At 38.8% G+C, this 18,483-nt stretch overlaps 1 protein-coding gene across 1 annotated transcript in view; it reads left to right on the top strand.

Annotated features, from left to right (window-relative positions):
* Positions 1-18,483, top strand: part of ABCA13 (ATP binding cassette subfamily A member 13) — a 489,071-nt gene that overhangs the window by 206,424 nt on the left and 264,164 nt on the right. The window contains exons 33-37 of the mRNA XM_030795834.1: positions 339-668; positions 2,520-2,589; positions 4,616-4,747; positions 15,961-16,095; positions 17,178-17,358. Of these exons, the coding sequence (XP_030651694.1) occupies positions 339-668; positions 2,520-2,589; positions 4,616-4,747; positions 15,961-16,095; positions 17,178-17,358 (848 nt within the window). The remainder of the gene's footprint in view (positions 1-338; positions 669-2,519; positions 2,590-4,615; positions 4,748-15,960; positions 16,096-17,177; positions 17,359-18,483) is intronic.

Below are 18,483 nucleotides of genomic sequence, written 5' to 3'. Positions count from 1 at the left end.
TAGGAGTGGCGAGAGAGGGCATCCCTGTCCTGTGCCAGTTTTTAAGGGGAATGCTTCCAGCTTTTGTCCATTCAGTATGATATTGGCGATGGGTTTGTCATGAATGGCTCTTTTTTAAAAATTTAATTTAATTTTAAGTTCCAGGACACAAGTGCTCATGAAAATCAAACACCAAGCTCGAGGAGGCAATGTCCTTCCCAGGGCCCTTCACAGAGCTGAATTTGCAAGCAGGCAGATTTACCTTTTCACTGGTCCACCTTCTTTCTCCTACCATCTGATTTGTTCTTCCTCAAGTACGCATGCTCTTGTAACCTTGGGTTTTTTTCTCTTTTTGGTAGTATATGCGGATGATGGGAGTGCATCCAATGATCCATTTCCTGGCCTGGTTCCTGGAGAACATGGCTGTGTTGACCATAAGCAGTGCTACTCTGGCCATCATTCTGAAAACAAGTGGCATCTTTGCACACAGCAATGCCTTTATTATTTTCCTCTTTCTCTTGGATTTTGGGAAGTCAGTCGTCATGCTGAGCTACCTCTTGAGTGCATTTTTCAGCCAAGCTAATACAGCAGCCCTTTGTACCAGCCTGGTGTACATGATCAGCTTTCTGCCCTACATAGTTCTATTGGTTCTACATAACCAGTTAAGTTTTGTTATTCAGACATTTCTGGTAAGTAAGTTGTTTTGTAAAAAAACAAAAACAAAATTGCAATCTATCTAACAAAACAAAATCCACCACCCTCACTTTTTCAGTTTGTCATGTTCATACCTACATGGATGTTCTGACATCTGCTTTTTAAAATCTTACCCACAAATGCAAACCATTGAAACCGCAGTGTTTTTGCTGGACAGCAGCCCATTAAGAATGTCCAGTTTTTACATAACAGAGACTTTCTGCAGACTCTGGAAAATAAGCAGCATTCCTAAGGAAGCATATAACTTTATTTTCTCTTTCTTTCATGCACGGAAAAAATTAGATTTCTAAAGCTATTTTAGAAGTAAAAAATAAGCATTTTTTCGTGAAGCATTATGAATTACATCACATTAAGTGGAAAAATCTCTCCATTAGCAATGTCAGAGTCACTCATCCATTTAAAATGTACCTCCTAAAAATGTATGATAACACTTTCAGGTCTGTAACATCAATTACGTAGAACATAAAAAACTTATTCATTCTTTTATGACAATTGCTGGAAAGCGCAGTGCCTGACACATAGTAGGAACTCAATCAAAGCGAGGGTGAACCATCACTATTAAAATGATCTCTTTCAGAGAGCCAGTGGCATCACTATAAACACTTGCACTGTGCTCAAGACTTTATTCTCTCCAGCAGGTCAAATGACTTCCTAAAATTGCAGTCTGTTGAGAGATAAGACAGAGTCATTAACAGAGACTTTGGGGAGGTGTCAAGGAGACCTAGATTACGGGGCTGCTCAGGGGTATTTAAAGGCCCTTAAAAGTCCTTTAGTCCAGCACAGGATTCATGACGGCCCCAGTGCTTCACTCACTTATTGGGAGCAAAACACCTTCTCTGCTCACTTAGGGCCTAGAGTAAAATATTTCTATGAAAGCCAAGTGATTTGTCTTCAACTTCAGTAAACGATTCAAAGCTCTCTGGTTTCTACTAGCCATATGCACACAACAAAGATATACCTACAGAATGAAAAAGTGGTTATATTCTGTCAGCGTTTTATCTATTGATATGTGTTCATTGGTTTTGATTAGCTTATGTTACATTTGTAAAAACCCATAACCAATAATTTCATGTTAGTGTTAATTAGATGTTTTCAGAATAATTAACACAAGTGGGACCATTCAGAGTCCTTCCCCATACACTCCTTATACATAGAAAAAGAGTCATCCATGATCTGACCTAATTTTCAGATGGTGTTATTTTTAATTTTACTTCAGTTATTATATTCATGGGTTCTATGCATATAAAATTTGATTTTCTGTTTACATATTCAAATGCTTTTTAGCAAGTAAAAAATATCTAACTCTGGTACATTGTATTTTTTAATGTAAGATATTTTTTTCAATGGGGTTTCGTTCTAACATAAGACCTCTCCACTGAGATAAAATGACATTTTTCTTCAATACACCTTCTTTCTAGTATAGAATAGTGTATGTATTCCATCAGTCAGCCTGCAGTGTGCTCCAGGGCATTTGCTTAATAATAAAAAAATAGTAAATTGCTCCATTCCATTTTTCACTGTTTTGTGTTACACATTTCTGTGTATGATACATTGGATTTATGACACTTCAAGCATCTCAGTAAAGAGAAATAATTCCTTTTAACATTAAAAACTGGCTTGTTATCATGCTTTTCGGAGTGGGCTGACATTCCACTAAGATTTTCAGATTAAAATATTTAAATGACTGCCTGAAGCGATGGTTGGGCGTCATCAGAATGAAAAGTTGTCATGGCTTCGCTCTTTGAATTAAGTGTTGTGGATTTTCTGTGGTCCCAATCAAACACTAACGTGCAGTTTTTCTCTTCACTCCATCAATCTGTGGGCAGTGCCTTCTCTCCACAACTGCCTTTGGACAAGGAGTATTTTTTATTACATTCCTGGAAGGACAAGAGACAGGTAAGAGCATGCATGTGTAAAAAGTGACTCTCAGTGAATCACCTTTTTGGAAATTAATAGTTATATTGCAAGTGATCCAGTAGGAAGTCTTCATTATCAAGTAGAGCATTCAGAATGAGATTTGGATATTTGGTTTCACTGTTGTATACACCTCCCACTATCTGGTAGTACCAGTTTTGAGAACAATCAAGAATAATCATGGCATCCCTTGCTTCAGACACTATCCAGGTCAACCACCCAGCTAATGCTTGGATCTTCCTTATACCACCCGTGACGTCTGGTCCAGTGAGTGACCTTCTGAACCTTCCAAGAGTAGGGTATGCAAATGTGTCCATCTGTTAGATCAGGGGTCCCCAACCCCTGGGCCATGCAGCAGTCCATGGCCTGTTGGGAACTGAGCCTTACAGCAGGAGGTGAGCAGCAGGCAAGGGAGAGAAGCTTCATCTGTATTTACAGCCACTCTCCGTTGCTCACGTTATCGCCTGAGCTCCACCTCCTGTCAGGTCAATGAGGGCATTAGATTCTCATAGGAGCCTGAACGTTATGTGAATTGTGCATGTAAAAGATCTAGGTTGCATGTTCCTTATGAGAATTTAATGCCTGATGATCTGTCACTGTCTCACATCACCCCCAGATGGGACTGTCTAGTTGCAGGAAAACAAGCTCAGGGCTCCCACTGATTCTACATTATGGTGAGTTTTATAATTATTTTATTATATATTACAATGTAATAATAATAGGAAAAAATGCACAATAAATGTAATGCACTTGAATCATCCTGGAACCATCCTCTATCCCCCGGTCTGTGGAAAAATTGTCTTCCATGAAACTGGTCCCTGGTACCAAAAAGGTTAGGGACCACTGTGTTAGATGATTGTTGACCTGGGATCTGTCTTCCTGGATCCTCTACCCATGTTTTCTAGTTCCTCCTTTCTAATTATCCCTTTCACATGACCATCATTCACATATTTGTTGGCTCTCATCTTTACTCCTAGATTTACTAGATCGTTCCTGAAGATCAAGATCCAGAAATAGGTCTAATCAACATAAAATAGAGTGCAATTATCTCATACCAATGCAGCCTAAAATGATTTTCTAAAAATCTATTGGCAGGATTTTTTGCTTATATTGAGAACTTGACAACTAAAATTCTAAACCAGAGCAGACATATATTTCATAGATATTTGTATGATTTTTTTTTTGGGGGGGGTGTTTTTGTAAACAGAGGTAAAACACATGCTATAAGTAAAATTTGACTCTAGCTATTGTTGTATTAGCCAGTTAATTTGTACTGGTCTTTGAGTTCTTAGAGTTTTTCAATAAGACATATTAAAATGTTCTTTTACAGATGAGTAATCCTGAATGATTTCTTCTAACTAATCTTTAGAATAAATTGAATCAAGATGATAGAAATGAAAAGCAGGCACTGTTAGACCATTTGAATATTTTGGTCTAAATTCCAAGTACACAATGATTAAAATATATATTTTATTGAACTGTAGCCTGGTACCATAGGGAAATTTAGAAAGCGGAATATTTTTCTTAAGTTGTATGTTAATCCAGAAATAAATCACAAACATATTGTAAAAAAAAAATTATCTCCCACCCTAGTTCTTATATATCCTATTTATATATTTTCCAAGAGCACAGAGAGTACACAGTTTAGAATTTGGGTTCTCAAGGAGACTTAAAAAATTTTTTTTGAATGCTTATTTTCCTTAAATATAAAGTCCTTTCTACTCAGGTAAATAAAACTACATATGAGTAAGGTGACCTTTAAAACTTTTTAAAGTATTAGATATTAAAATGTAGTTAACAATCACCCCACCTGATATCATTGAAATAGGTGTAAGATTGCACAAGCTAACATTTCATTGGAAGAGTTATGGCCAGTGATATTGACCTTCTTTTTGTTTTAGTTCTATTCAACTTCACTTGAGCTTCCAAAAGTAATGAACTCATCATGACAAAATCTACCATAAAAGAGCTTGTGCAGTTCTAACTCTGACCTTTTTCTTCCTGCTAGGGATTCAGTGGAATAATATGTACCAGGCTCTGGAACAAGGGGGCATGACATTTGGCTGGGTTTGCTGGATGATTCTTTTTGATTCAAGCATTTATTTTTTGTGTGGATGGTACTTGAGCAACTTGATTCCTGGTAAGAATTTTACACTTTATAAGATAACAGAATAAATTTTAAAAACAGTTTGAATTAATATGCATAAATATTAGAATAATCACTTATTCTTTAAGGAAAATCCATAAAGGGAAGTCTTAGGATACGTTTTAAAAGGAGCTGTACATTTTTGAGAAAAAATGTGACGCTTTTGTTTCCCGAGTGAAAGGTAAAAGGCCATGTGAGGGGTTAGCCAGAATGAAATTGGCACGAAAACTCACCAGGCCCACCAAGCAGCTCTCAAAAAGTGGGCTTCAGTCTACACAGAAAATATTCTGGTTTCCCAGATAGAGTGCTTGGGGAGGGCAGGCATGAGGGGTGAGGGTGGGGGTGCTCAGAGTGCCTGGGGCAGAAAGTCACTCCTAGTGGGGGTCTAGGGGCCAAGCGCTCAGCCAGCGGCATGTCGGTGGGTGGCAGGACCTGGGGAGAAGCAGGCAGAGCCTAAAGGCAGCTGGACAGGGTGGGCTGGGAGTGAGGGGCCATGTCCAACCACAGGGCTTTCAGTGTTGTCACGGACATGGGGTTTCCCAAATGTGGCGCCCTTCTTCTCTGGTGTGGCAGGCATGCCCCAGAGGTCTGGAGGACAAGTGTATCAATGGCAAAAAAAAAAAAAAAAAAAAAAATTAGGCCGCTAACGGTAAAGGGTTGGTTTTCCTAGCTGTTTTGGGAAGAAAAGAGGCATGCATACCTTTACCTTTTTGGTTCAGGCCCAAAAGAGCACAAATAGCACTTTAAAATTATTTATTTTATTTTTTAGAGATAACACTGATGGTGGTGTATTTTCTTGCTGAAATTACTTGCAACTCTGGTTCTATGCTTTTCAAAGCAAATAGTATCTAACTAAATTAAAATTAAAAATTAAAAAAATGTTTCTAATCTTATGCAAATGAAAATGGAGGTATAGAAGGAAAACAAATGCAGTTCATTCTGTTTGTGAAAACGCATTCCAGACTTGGAGAGCTCATGAATCATTTAGGGATGGGTAAACATAAAAATAATATGGGCCACTGAAAAGATCATTTTACACAAAAGTAGGAATATATGGCCCTCAAGAGGTAGAGAGAGAACATAAATTGGAAATGTGTTTTATTTAGGAAAAACTTAGACTGCATTGTCTTGGTACTTTGAATAAAATTTAAGAAAATAAAACTTAAGAAATAAGATTCTAGGAAATAAGAGATAAGACAAATGAGTTGAGAAGGCCAAGGGTTCAGGGAAATTGGATGAGAAGCAATTGACTATTGAGAAGCAGCAAAAATAACATAAGAAAGTAATGTTACAAAATACATTTGTGATGTCAGTTTAAAATACAAAGACCAGCAAAAAAGTCTACTCTCTGCGATGTTGAGATGAAGATAAAATGTGTCCCGGGACCCAGAATGATCTGATTTCTCCCTCAACCATCAGCGTCTAAGGCAAGAGGCTCCTAGGGGCAATATTTTTCTACATTATAGTAAAGCGAAGGAACATTGTATTCAGCTGAGACTTTCCCGCTGAATCCCACTGTGGAATTCTAAATTGAAAAGTTTTAAAAGAGACTGAGCCTTGAGGTGGATGTCTGGTGTGCAGAGGGCTCACTGTCTAGCTCATATTTGAAGGGCAGAAAAGGGAATTGGGAGTACACTCATAGAGGAAGGTAACTGAACTCAGAAAAGCTAAGTGATGGTGAGAATGTCCCCACCAGTGGGACAGTATTGAGTCATTCCTTATCCTGTGGGTCAGGGGATGTTTGGCTAAGCTGGTGGCTTTTAAGAAGAAATTCTTTCTAAAAGTTCAGTGAGGTCAACTTGAGGCTCAGAGGAAATTAAAAAAAACTGTTTTCCTCAGGGGACCAGGAGATTCAAATGCTAGATTTGGTAATCTTTTGGAAGTACCTTGGCCATCTGAACCATGCCACATTTGGAACTTACGTATATTCAGCTGGGGAAACCATGATCTCCTGTTCCTTCTTTCATCTCCTGTCCTTCCATTCCTTCAGACTCCTAATTCCCTGCCCTCCCATTAGGTGAAGGTTAAACAAACAATCCACCATCTTCATACACTCACACTGCAATTCTGCAGTCTCACAATATGGCTCACGGTTAATATCTACCCAATATGTTAAACTTGAGCTACTTCAGAATCAGCTCTTACCCTGCCACATCCAACTGGAGAAAAAAATCTGCTGATTTTACTTTGCAAGTCTCCCTTAAGTTCACTCGGATGTACCTTTTCTAGGGAATGTCTCCATGTTTTCATCAGGCCATACAAAGTGTTCTGTGACCTCTAATGAGTTATGAGTCCCAGCTGCATTGGATCCTACACCCTGCAAAGAGAAGCAAATGCAGGAGGACCTCAATCCACCTTTGAATGGCAGACACTCATTTCGACATTTTATTTAGTGAATTTAGAGTGGGGGTTTTATATTTTCTCTTTGTGATTGTAACTCTAATTTTAGCTACCAGCTAGTTAGGAAAAAAGATCAGAGTCTATTACAGAATTTAAAAAAATCAAAGCTCGAACATATTTATAACACATATTTAAAAATACAACGGCATAGAGCTGAATAAATATGTCAATAAACATTTTTGAAGTTATCACAAAATTCAGATTCTTTTATTTCAAAAGCTAAAAATAAGAGTTGGCAATTTACATATTCTTAAATAGCACGAAGTATTTATTTTCCACTTTGACAAAGTCTGCCAATAATAACAAAGAATATAATTGCCAGACACTACTGAAGGGCTTTCAGATCCATAAAGAGGATTATAATTTCTAGGAGCTCTCAGACCCAATATCTTCTTTTTAAGAGAAATGTTTTATATTACCTCCTTTACTCTCTTGAAATGAAACTTATAGATAATGAAAACTACCTGCATATGAGTCTTAAAATTAATTTAAAAATTTTAGTATAAAAGAGAAATAGAAACTAATTTATAATAAGATAACATGTACATTCTCAGTGCTCAGGCATGAATTCATTGGAACACAGAATGAGATATTCAGTTGCTTACACTTATGTGGAATAAATTCGGATTTAAAAGAAGGAGAATGGTCAGAAGCCATTTGGCACTAAAAGGAAAGAAAATGCATAAGTAAAGAGAAATGTAGACACTAGAAGTAAAGCTAATATTAAGTAGTACTAGATCAGAGTTATTGGTATATGATTAAAAAGATGAAAATAACTTCAATTGAAGTAGGAAAAATGTGGGAAGAAATATTATACATGAATGAGGTGAATAAAAGAATAATATTTTTGTAAATGACCTGGGTCTTACTTAAAAGTAATCAGGAAATTCCCTATGTTAACACATGGGGCAGGTAATGACAAAACATAGCAGAAGATCCATTTCCTGTCTTATAATTCTATCTCATTTCAGTTTCTCCATTCAGCCTCCAGTCTTTACAGATTTTGGAGATCTATTCTTTAGTAGTGACAGGAAATAGAGGACTGATTGGACAAAGGAATAATATTAATAATATGAGAGGGTTTTATAGAGAAGCCAAGGGGTGAGTATCTGGGAACAGCATCAAAATAAGATTGAAAACTAATAGGGAGCCTCATGTTAATCATCTCAATGTGTAATTTTTGCCAAATGGTCTTATTGTGCTATACAGTTTTAAAATATATATATAGAATGACAATGTAACATAGTTACTAACCCTTATTAATACAATTTAGTGCATTTTCTGAATTTCTACCAATTCAAAAATATCTGGTTTTAAGTTTGTTAAAAGCAATCTTCACATCTTTTGTCATGTATTTGCATATAATGGGGCAGAATGAAGATTGATACAGCCGTACTGCATTGCAAACTCAAAAGCAGTGAGTGACATCACTATTGATGGCATGGTTTTCCAAAACAATGGACAATTTCTGCTTTAAACAATAATATTCCACTGGTTTACACAGTGGTTGGATTTCTGAAAAATTTAGTGTGTACTGAAACCGCACAGAAACTTTGAGTTTATATGTCCTAGGCTTAATAACCATGCAACACTTTGCATTTGCATGGCTGTGTGTGATCAGGCTAACAGAAGGCAAGTCAAGGACATTTCTTTGTTGCGCTTTGTAGGGCATCGACTAACCCAGGCATCTGCACACTAAAGGCAATTGTACCATCCCCATTGTATTAATCACACTTTTTTATTGTCTTTATTTCTGAGGCTTTGACTGGGGTTGAAGGAGTGCAGTTACTGACCCTAGAGGGACTGTTCCTTCCAGGGATAGCCAGTTCCTAGCCATCGTAAAGGACTCATGTATGGATGTGCCTTTCACAAGCAAACAACCAATCCAGAGCCCACACCCTCTACCACCTGCTCTACGGGGCGCTCACACTCTGTCCACCTGGCCTGATCAGCCCAGGGCAAGGTACCAGCCAACTAGGGACAGACTCTCTCCCCAAGAGCCTGATGAAATTATTCACAGTAGTTAATTAGAAACGTACTTGCCCTTCCTCACATGTTCCTTCCCTTGAAAACCACAGTAAAGGCTCTTGTTCACATTCCCACAGCACCCCTCCCTACTTCCCCTGTCTCCTGACTGACACTGGTGCTTCCCTGTGTGACCCTGTGTGGTGCGTCATGCCTCCTTCTCTTGGGGTCTAACAAAGTGTAGTTTCAATGACAGTTATTTCCCGATTTGTTGGCATCATCATACTTGAGTAATAATAAAATCTACATTTTAAAACACTGTTCCAAAGTCTCCTGTGGGTAGGAGGATGTCTTCAGATGGGAGGTAGGAGGCAGGTGAGAAATTTCTCTCTTTTGCTCTCTGTCACACACACACACACATACACACACACACACACGCACACACACACACCCCATACCTCAAACGAATGCTTTTCTCTCCATTTTCTTTCCTTGTTATGAAGTGACCCTGTGAGTATGACCCCAGCATTTCTCAGCCCCGCTGTCTGACTGGGAGACTCTATAGATCCAGCATCAGATCATTTCCTGGCCTGTGGTGCTCAGCGTCAACTGCAGGTCTCCACGCTTGAGTCAAGAGCTCACAAGCAAACATCTGGTCCTCTCAAAGAGTTTTCATTGCATAAACTGTTTTTATATGCTTCCAGTTAAATTTGATTCTGCTCGATCTGTCTAATTTCATTGACTTCTTCTTTTATCACTGTCAGTTTTGGGGGGCAATGCTGATTAGTTTCCTGGCCTGCATAAGCCAGCAGGCAGTTCCCTTTGAGGAGAAAATCTCCGTGTAAATGGAGGGCCTTTGCACATATTAATGTGCCCAATTACATCTGGTAATGTGAGCAGGTTGTATGTGCTTCTAGAGTGTGCACATAAAACAAATTTGGATTTATAAGCAAAAGCCGATTGCAGAGGCAAGCCAAAGAGCTGAGCGGCTTCCATGCCAGCTTGCATTTGGCAGCTCCCTGCTTTAGTTAGATTAGTAGATTAATTAGGAGGTTTTAAAAGTCCAGACAGATAATGGCTGAGATGGTTTAATTAGCAAAGCAACGCTTAATATTCAATTTATTTCTAATTTATTTTTTCCTAACTCTGGAGTGTCTTTCACGTTTGTTTCTACCTCCCATCCCTGAAGCCATTACCTTAGTTCAGGCCTCACTGTGCCTGATCTGGACTTACAGCGAGTTACAATGCCCTTGTAACTCCTTCCCACTCCTCTAGGTATCCCCGACCCCAGCACCTCACTTCTGCATCCTACCTCCATGTTGACACAAAGTTATCTTTCTTAAAAATAGACCAAATGGACCATGTCCCTCCCTTGCATGACAGTCTTCCCCAACTCCAAAATGTCTAGAGAATAAATAATATCCTCAGTGGCTCCCAGGCCACCCGAACCTGCTCTGCTGCAGATTCACACCCCACTCTCTATTCCCGTTGTGCTGATGGGGAGTTGGGGGGCAGTCTCCAATGTGCCCAGCACACCCACACAGGGTAGGCAGATAAAATACAAGGCACCCAGGTGAATTCAAATTTCAGATAAATTACAAATAATTTGGGGGACATATTCATACTAAAACACTAATTGTTGTTTGTCTGAATTTCAAAATTAATTGGACATCCTGTGTTTGTATTTTCTGAATCTAGCATCCCTCCCAGCATCTCTGTCTTTTCATTCTCACTCCTTTTTCTTGGGTTGAAGGGCCTGCTTTTGTTTTGCATAGGTGGAAACCTATGATGACAGTATCATCTTGTATTTTTCTGTCATTGATTTTATTTTTTGGTCATCTGTACTAGAATGAAGGTCATAAGAAGGTGCAGTCTCTGCCTGATTCATTGGCGTGTCCCTCGTACCACTAGAGGGTGTGACTAGTTGATTTCTGTTTGATGACTGACATCTCCCTGGAACAGGAAGGTATAAACCGGAGAACAGAAGGGCAAGGGATACGATGTTCCAGATCTAGGTGACTTCTGCCCTGCTCCTTTGTCACTGTGCTGAGGCCTCACCTGTCCTGCTCATTCTTGGGCTGACAGCTGGAACTGTGAGCCCTGGGAGATGAGCCAGCATCTCTCCTCCTACCTCTGTACAAAATGCTTAGTTATTCATTTCTCAGCCAAGCATCTCCCACAGTAAATCAGGGCTGCAGGAAGGTATCATTTCCGAAAGACTCAAGTGAGAAAACAAGGATACAGCTAATAAAGAGTAATGTCTTAGCTCCATTGCAAGAAACTGGTGACTCTTGACATTGTTGCAGTTGTCTATGTGTCCACGCTTCTGTGTGTGTACATGTACATGTGTGCATGTGCTGCATGAAAATGTGCATGTGTACGTGTGTACTCATGTGTGTGAATGCCTGTGTGTGCGCATGTGTATGTGGGTATACGTATGTGTGTGCACACACACATGTATGGTGATCCTCACTTTGAGTCCTGGCCCTGAGTTTGAAATCATATTTATCTTTGTACAACTTCCACTTATATCGAAGTGAAGCAGAGCTGAGGCTTGCTTCAGGATTTCCTTGCATACACTCAAAATGTGAAGGTGTTCAATGACTTCATTTGGAACAGGCAAATTGTGCCTTATTTCACCTTTAGAATGTGCATGTATGAAATATTCTTTTCTCCCCTATGATTCTGAAAAATGGAGCTATAATGCATCAGATGGATATGTGTTTATTGTAAAATGTTTGAAAAGTTTATTGAAAAATATTTCAGGAAGCAGGAGAAAATTCAATTATCTCCACTATCACTAACCAGAACTAACATTTCCCAGGCTTTTTCCAGACAGTTTTCTGCACCTAGTTGGGTTCACACTGTATATGTAAATTTCCCTCTGTTTTAAAAAAATATTTTTATCATAAGCATTTATCCACATCTTTGAAAGTACTGTTAATGGCTGCTCAACATTTCATTAAATGAAAGTAATAACTTCCTGCACCTTTCTCCTACTTTGCAAGTTTAAATAATTTCTGCTTTGTCCCCACTATAAGTAATGCTACAGTGAATATATTTATGTTCAGATGTATGTCCCCACTTTGTCATTGTGTCATCTAGAATCCTAGAATTTTAATTGCTGATTCAAATCTATAAACACTCGAAGGCATCCGGATGCCCTTGCTAAGGGTGGTGCCCACTTAAGCTGCGACTGGGTGTGGTTGCCTGAGAGGCCTCTGAGCCCAAGATCTGCAGCTTTGTGAGAATTATCTTCCTGATGTATTTGCTTGCTTTCTATCTCCTTTGATTTCCACACACTCGTTGTTCATGTATGTGTCAACAGGGGTTTTTTGTGTAATTGGTACCAGAAGAAACTGTGCTTCTTTCTTGTTGTAAAAGGCAACCCAAAGCATCCTCATGACTGCACTTGCGTATTCAGACAGGTAGGAGCTGCTAGAGGAGAGGCTAACCGGTGTGTAGCTTCTGGAGCCATCAGCTGTGTGTCATTGGGCAAGCCTTGCTGTTCCTCCTTTTCTTATTGGGAAGGTAGAGGTGATAATTATACCTGACATGTTGGTGGTCACAGGACTGTGTGAATTAATACAACCAGATACCCTGGACAGTGCCTGGAACACAGTGAGTGGAATGCTGGCTGTGATATGACCTGATTTTCCAGCTGCTACTCATCCTTTTCCTACAGAGGGATGGTTATTGCTTTGCAAGGTTCTTGGAGGACACCTGCCTGCATTAATTTTCTCAGCCTGCTATAACAAAGTACCACAAACTGGGTGGCTCAAACAACAGGAATGTATTGTCTCACAATCCTGGAGGCTAAAAGTCTGAGATCAAGCTGTAGGCCTGTGTATGTGGGTATATATATGGGCTGGTTTCTCCCAAGGCCACTCTCCTTGGCTTGCAGATGGCATCGTCTCCTCATGTCATTCCTGTGTATCTGTGTCCAAATTTTCTTTTATGAGGACACAACTCACATTGGATTAGTCTTCACCCTTGTGACTTCATTTTGCCTTCATTACCTCTTTGAAGACCGTGTCTGCAAATACAGTCACATTTTGAAGTACAGGGGGTTAGAACTTCAACATATGAAACCTGTGGAGACACAACTCAGCCCACAAAGAAAAGTCAGTGCTATTCCTCACAGCAGCTAAACAGCTTCCCTTCACTTTATGTATTTATTTTTTTGTAACTTTTAAGTGCAGGGGTACATGTGCAGGTTTGTTACATTGGTAAATGTGTGTCATGGGGGTTTGTTGTACAGATTATTTTGTCACCCACATATTAAGCCTAGTACCCATCAGTTATTTTTTCTGATCTTCTCCCTTCTCTCACCCTTCACCCTCCAAAAGGCCCCAGTGCATGTTGTTCCCCCTCGTGTGTTCTCATCATTCAGCTCCCACTTATAAGTGAGAACCTGCAGTATTTGGTTTTCTGTTCCTTTGCTAAGGATGTTAGTTTGCTAAGGATAATGGCCTCCAGCTTCATCCATGTCCCTGCAAAGGACATGATCTCATTCCTTTTCATGGCTGCATAGTAGTAGTCCATGGTGTATATGTACCGCATTTTCTTTATCCAGTCTATTATTGATGGCCATTTAGGTTGATTCCATGTCTTTGCTATTATGAATATTGCCACAAAGAACATATGTGTGCATGTGTCTTTATAATAAAATGATATATATTCCTTTGGGAATATACTCAGTAATGGGATTACTGGGTCAAATGGTATTTCTATCTTTAGGTCTGAAGAACCACCACCTGTCTTCCACAATAGTTGAACTAATTTACACTCCCACCAACAGTGTATAAGCATTCCTTTTTATTCACAACCTCACCAGCATCTGTTATTTTTTGACCTTTTAATAATAGACATTCTGACTGATGTGAGATGGTATCTCACTGTGGTTTTGATTTGCATTTCTCTAATGATCATTGATGTTGAGGTTTTTCCATATGATTGTTGGCCCCATGTATGTCTTCTTTTGAGAAGTGTCTCTTTATGTCCCTTGCCCACTTTCTAATGGAGTGTTTGTTTTTTGCTTAATTTATGTAAGTTCCTTATAGATGCTGGATATTAGACCTTTGTCAGATGCATAGTTAAGCATTCCTATACAGCAACAACAGTCAAGCCCAGAGTTAAATCAGTAACAAACTTCCATACACAATTGCCATACGCACACAAAATACTTAGGAATACAGCTAACAAGGTGAAAGATCTCTACAAGGAGAACTACAAACCACTGCTCAAAGAAATCAGAGATGACAAGAACAAATGGAAAACATTTCATGCTCATGGACAGGAAGAATCAATATCATTAAAACGGCCACACTGCCCAAAGCAGTTTGTAGATTCAATGCTATTCTCATTAAACTACCATTGATATTCTTCACAGAACTAGAAAAAAATGTTTTAAAATTCACATGGAACTAAAAAGGAGCCCGAATAGCCAAGACAATCCTGAGCGAAAAGAACAAAGCTGGAGACATCATACTACCTGACTTCAAACTGTACTACAGGGCTACAGTAACCATAACAGCATGGTTCTGATACAAGAACAGACACATAGACTAACAGAACAGAATAGAGAACCCAGAAATAAGAATGCACACCTACAACTATGTGATCTTCACAAACCTAAAAAAACAAGCAATGGGGAAAGGATTTTCTATTTAATAAATGGTGTGGGGATAACTGGCTAGACATATGCAGAAAATTGAAACTGAACCCCTTCCTTATTACCATATACAAAAATTAATTCAAGATGGATTAAAGACTTAAATGTAAAACCCAAAACTATAAAAACCCTGGAAGACAACCTAGTCAATACCATTCAGGACATAGTCACGGACAAAGATTTCATGACGAAGATGCCAAAAGCAATTGCAACAAAAGCAAAAATTGACAAATGGGATCTAACTAAACTGAAGAGCTTCTGCACAGCAAAAGAAACTATCGACAGAGTGAACAGACATGTCTCCCATTCTGTAGAATGGGAGGAAAATTTTGCAAACCCTCCCTTTACTTTCAAAAGGTATTGGATACATGTGCTCTCCTTTGAGTGCATGAACATCTCTATTTTTTGATTAGAATGTGCGAGGGCTTTCATATCTCTCTTCTGCTTGATGATCAAAGTGCTATAATAGTCTTTATATCAGCCTTTATAATTCTAATCAGTTGTAGAATTTAGGCCTTTAGGTAAGTTGCGTTCATCAAACTTAAACTAGAATGGATGTGTTAAAAGAAAATTGGGAAATGTTAATAATGAAATCCCTTTTCATTTCAACATGTAATGAGGGCAAAGTGACTGTTAAATGGGCTGAAATGAATTTGGAGAATACTTTTGAAGAATGGTAATATGTTTCATATGGAAATGTTAGCATTATGAATTATTCTTCTTTGTAGAAGTTTTAATTGATTAATCCTCTCCTACACTTACCTCATGCTCTTCCTCTTGTCTAGGAATCCATGCAAACATCAAAGATAGGCAAACGAAGAACAATCACAAAATAGAAGGGCAGTGTGGGGCAGGGTGGGACTTTACTCTGGGAATATTCAGCAATTATCCAAAAAGCATTTATTGAACCCCTACTCTAAAGATGTCTTGGGGGAAGTGGCTGAGAGGGGGTTTTAGCACATGGCTGTGGATCAGGCCGAGAAGGGAGAGTTAGGGCTCTACTGCAAAGCTAATAGCTGTGCCCTGGGATGTCACTTTTTTGTATATGGGACATATATTAAAAATATTAACATGGGATGACATTTTATATTAATTACTTAAGATATTCTAATACAGTACCTTCACCTAAATAAAAAATTAAACTAATTTTAATTGTTTCATTTTTTAGGAACATTTGGTCTACGGAAACCATGGTATTTCCCCTTTACTGCCTCATATTGGAAGAGTGTGGGTTTCTTGGTGGAGAAAAGGCAATACTCTCTAAGTTCTAGTCTGTTCTTCAATGAGAACTTTGACAGTAAAGGTTTGTAAGGAGTAGAATTATTAGATGCATGTATTTTTTCCTCCGAGCCATTTTGATTTTTTTGTTTGTTTGTTTTTCTGGTCCAGCCTTTGCAAATGTGTGCTGATTCCTAGAGAGACTTACATTTAGGCTGTCATGGGCTGGGAAACAGCTGCAAGGCCAAGATGCAAGGCAGTATGCCCTGACAGTGTTTGTTCTGTGAAACCCAGGAACCCCAGGGAGTTCCCATTATTTATTATTTAGCGTCCTCCCCTCTATGCATTATGTGCATTTCTGTGTATATTACAATTTAGCAAAATTGAAGCATTAGTCCCAAAATGAATATGTGTAAGAAATAAAAGCAAAGATGGGCAGCTACCCTGTGTAAAGCATTTAAAAAATTTTAAGTGTTCTCATCCATGCTGGTTTATTCAGTATTCCTGTGTGAGGGAGAATATCACTGTCCCTTACAAATAGGGATTGTGGTTCTCAGGAGATAGGGGCAGGGCTGTCCCTGTGCCTCTGCACTCCAGAGTTGTGGCCTGTTCCTGCAGGTGCAGGCACAGGGCACCTCTGCAAAAGGATGAATTCATAGGCCATCTCCATGGAAACAGAGATGCATCACTCAGAGATAAACAAGCTCCCATCATGATGGGTTTAGATTACAAGTCAACATTGTAATCTAAACAATCTAAATATTTTTTTGAATTGTGAATCTTTTAGAAAATGTGGAACACATCAACAAGCATCTATCCACTCTCACGTCCTCAGGAGACTATTTCTCATGAACATTTTATATGTAACTAATCTGCCTGTTGTTTTTTTCTCTACTTAAAAATACATGTGTGTGTTTTTATTTTTTTTTATTTTTTACAAAATGGTTATCATAAGGGTTCAAAACTTTGTAATCAGTGATATCACTTAATGTTTGCCATTATATAGTCTGCTTCTTGTTCTTGCTAAAGAAAGATTTTTGAGTGATTTGTATGCTTCACAGAGCTGGAATTCAATTTCAAAGCAGAACACTGCATTAATAAATATGAGCATTATTTTTAGGGCTTTTGAAGTCTTTTCACAATGAATTTTCATCTCTCTCATCACAGGGTCATCACTGCAAAACAGGGAAGGAGAGCTTGAAGGAAGTGCCCCGGGAGTCACCCTGGTGTCTGTGACCAAGGAATATGAGGGCCACAAGGCTGTGGTCCAAGACCTCAGCCTGACCTTCTACAGAGACCAAATCACTGCCCTGCTGGGGACAAATGGTGCCGGGAAAACCACTATCATGTGGGTCCCATTTTACCCTTATCAAACATTGGGCATTTGATTCTTAAAACTTCAGTTTACCTGTGAGACAGAAGGTTTGATTTCTTTTCCTTTTTTAAAAAATTTTGAGTCTCAGTACAGAGTTTAGAGACACAGATGAAAGGCAGAGCCCCTCTTGAGTGCCCGTGTGAGAGAGGCCCTATGTCCTCAACTGCACAGGTGCACTGTAGGCCTGGGGCCCAGTCAAAGGGGTAGTGGTGGATAGCTTTTTAAAAGCCTTAATTCTTGTATTTTCTACAAATAATTTACCGTGTTGTACTTTAGTCTTTGAAAGTCCTTTGGCACTTTCAGTGTTTGTCCTACTAAGTATCATCTTGCTTGCATATCTGTAGGAAGAGGAATATCACAGTGGTATTTGCAAATTTTTTAAACACCCGATTATTTTTCTTTTCCATGTTCTGGTTCTTGTGTGGGTCTTTTCTCATTAAGGGTGGATGTTTGGTTTAGGATTCAATGGCTCTAGATTTGATTAAAGAATCAAATCATGTGCTCCCAGAGAAACAAGGAATTCAAACATTCACAGCCTTGGGCTGGCTGTAGAAGTGGAGGTTTAAGGTTAAACTACTAAAATTATGAAATATCTCTTTTGAACAAATCACTTTCTCTTTTGTTCTTTTTCTCACTAAATATGTAGCATTAAAGTGTGATTAATTAAAGCCATGAAGAGGGCTTTGCCTCAAACTTAATAAGAAAGGTAGAGCAATAACACATGAAACTTCAGAAATCTCACACTGAAAAAATAGAAAGAAAGAATATGGACAGTTTTTATTTGTTCCTTGGATACAGAAATGGACCTGGAAATGAGTGTGAGTGTTTTTTTAGTGTTTGAAAATTGGGAAACCACAAGTTGCACAAATAATGACTCAGCCATCCAGTTCCTCTCACCCTGCTTTTACTAAGACACATTTCTTGCAAGGAAAACCTGGGCTGCTTGTTTAGCAGAATGATGAGAATTACATTTGGGGTTTCTCAAAGATTTAAGGTTCAATGATTGTGTTGCTTTTAGTGTACATTTGTAATACATTTTGAGTCATCCTAAGTGGTTGCCTCCACCTGGCAATTCTTAGATGAAAGGCTGAGAGGTCA

The sequence above is a fragment of the Nomascus leucogenys genome, chromosome 17, assembly GCF_006542625.1.
Source record: "Nomascus leucogenys isolate Asia chromosome 17, Asia_NLE_v1, whole genome shotgun sequence".
Classification (NCBI taxonomy): domain Eukaryota; kingdom Metazoa; phylum Chordata; class Mammalia; order Primates; family Hylobatidae; genus Nomascus; species Nomascus leucogenys.
This window is presented reverse-complemented; position numbering and strand designations above follow the sequence as displayed.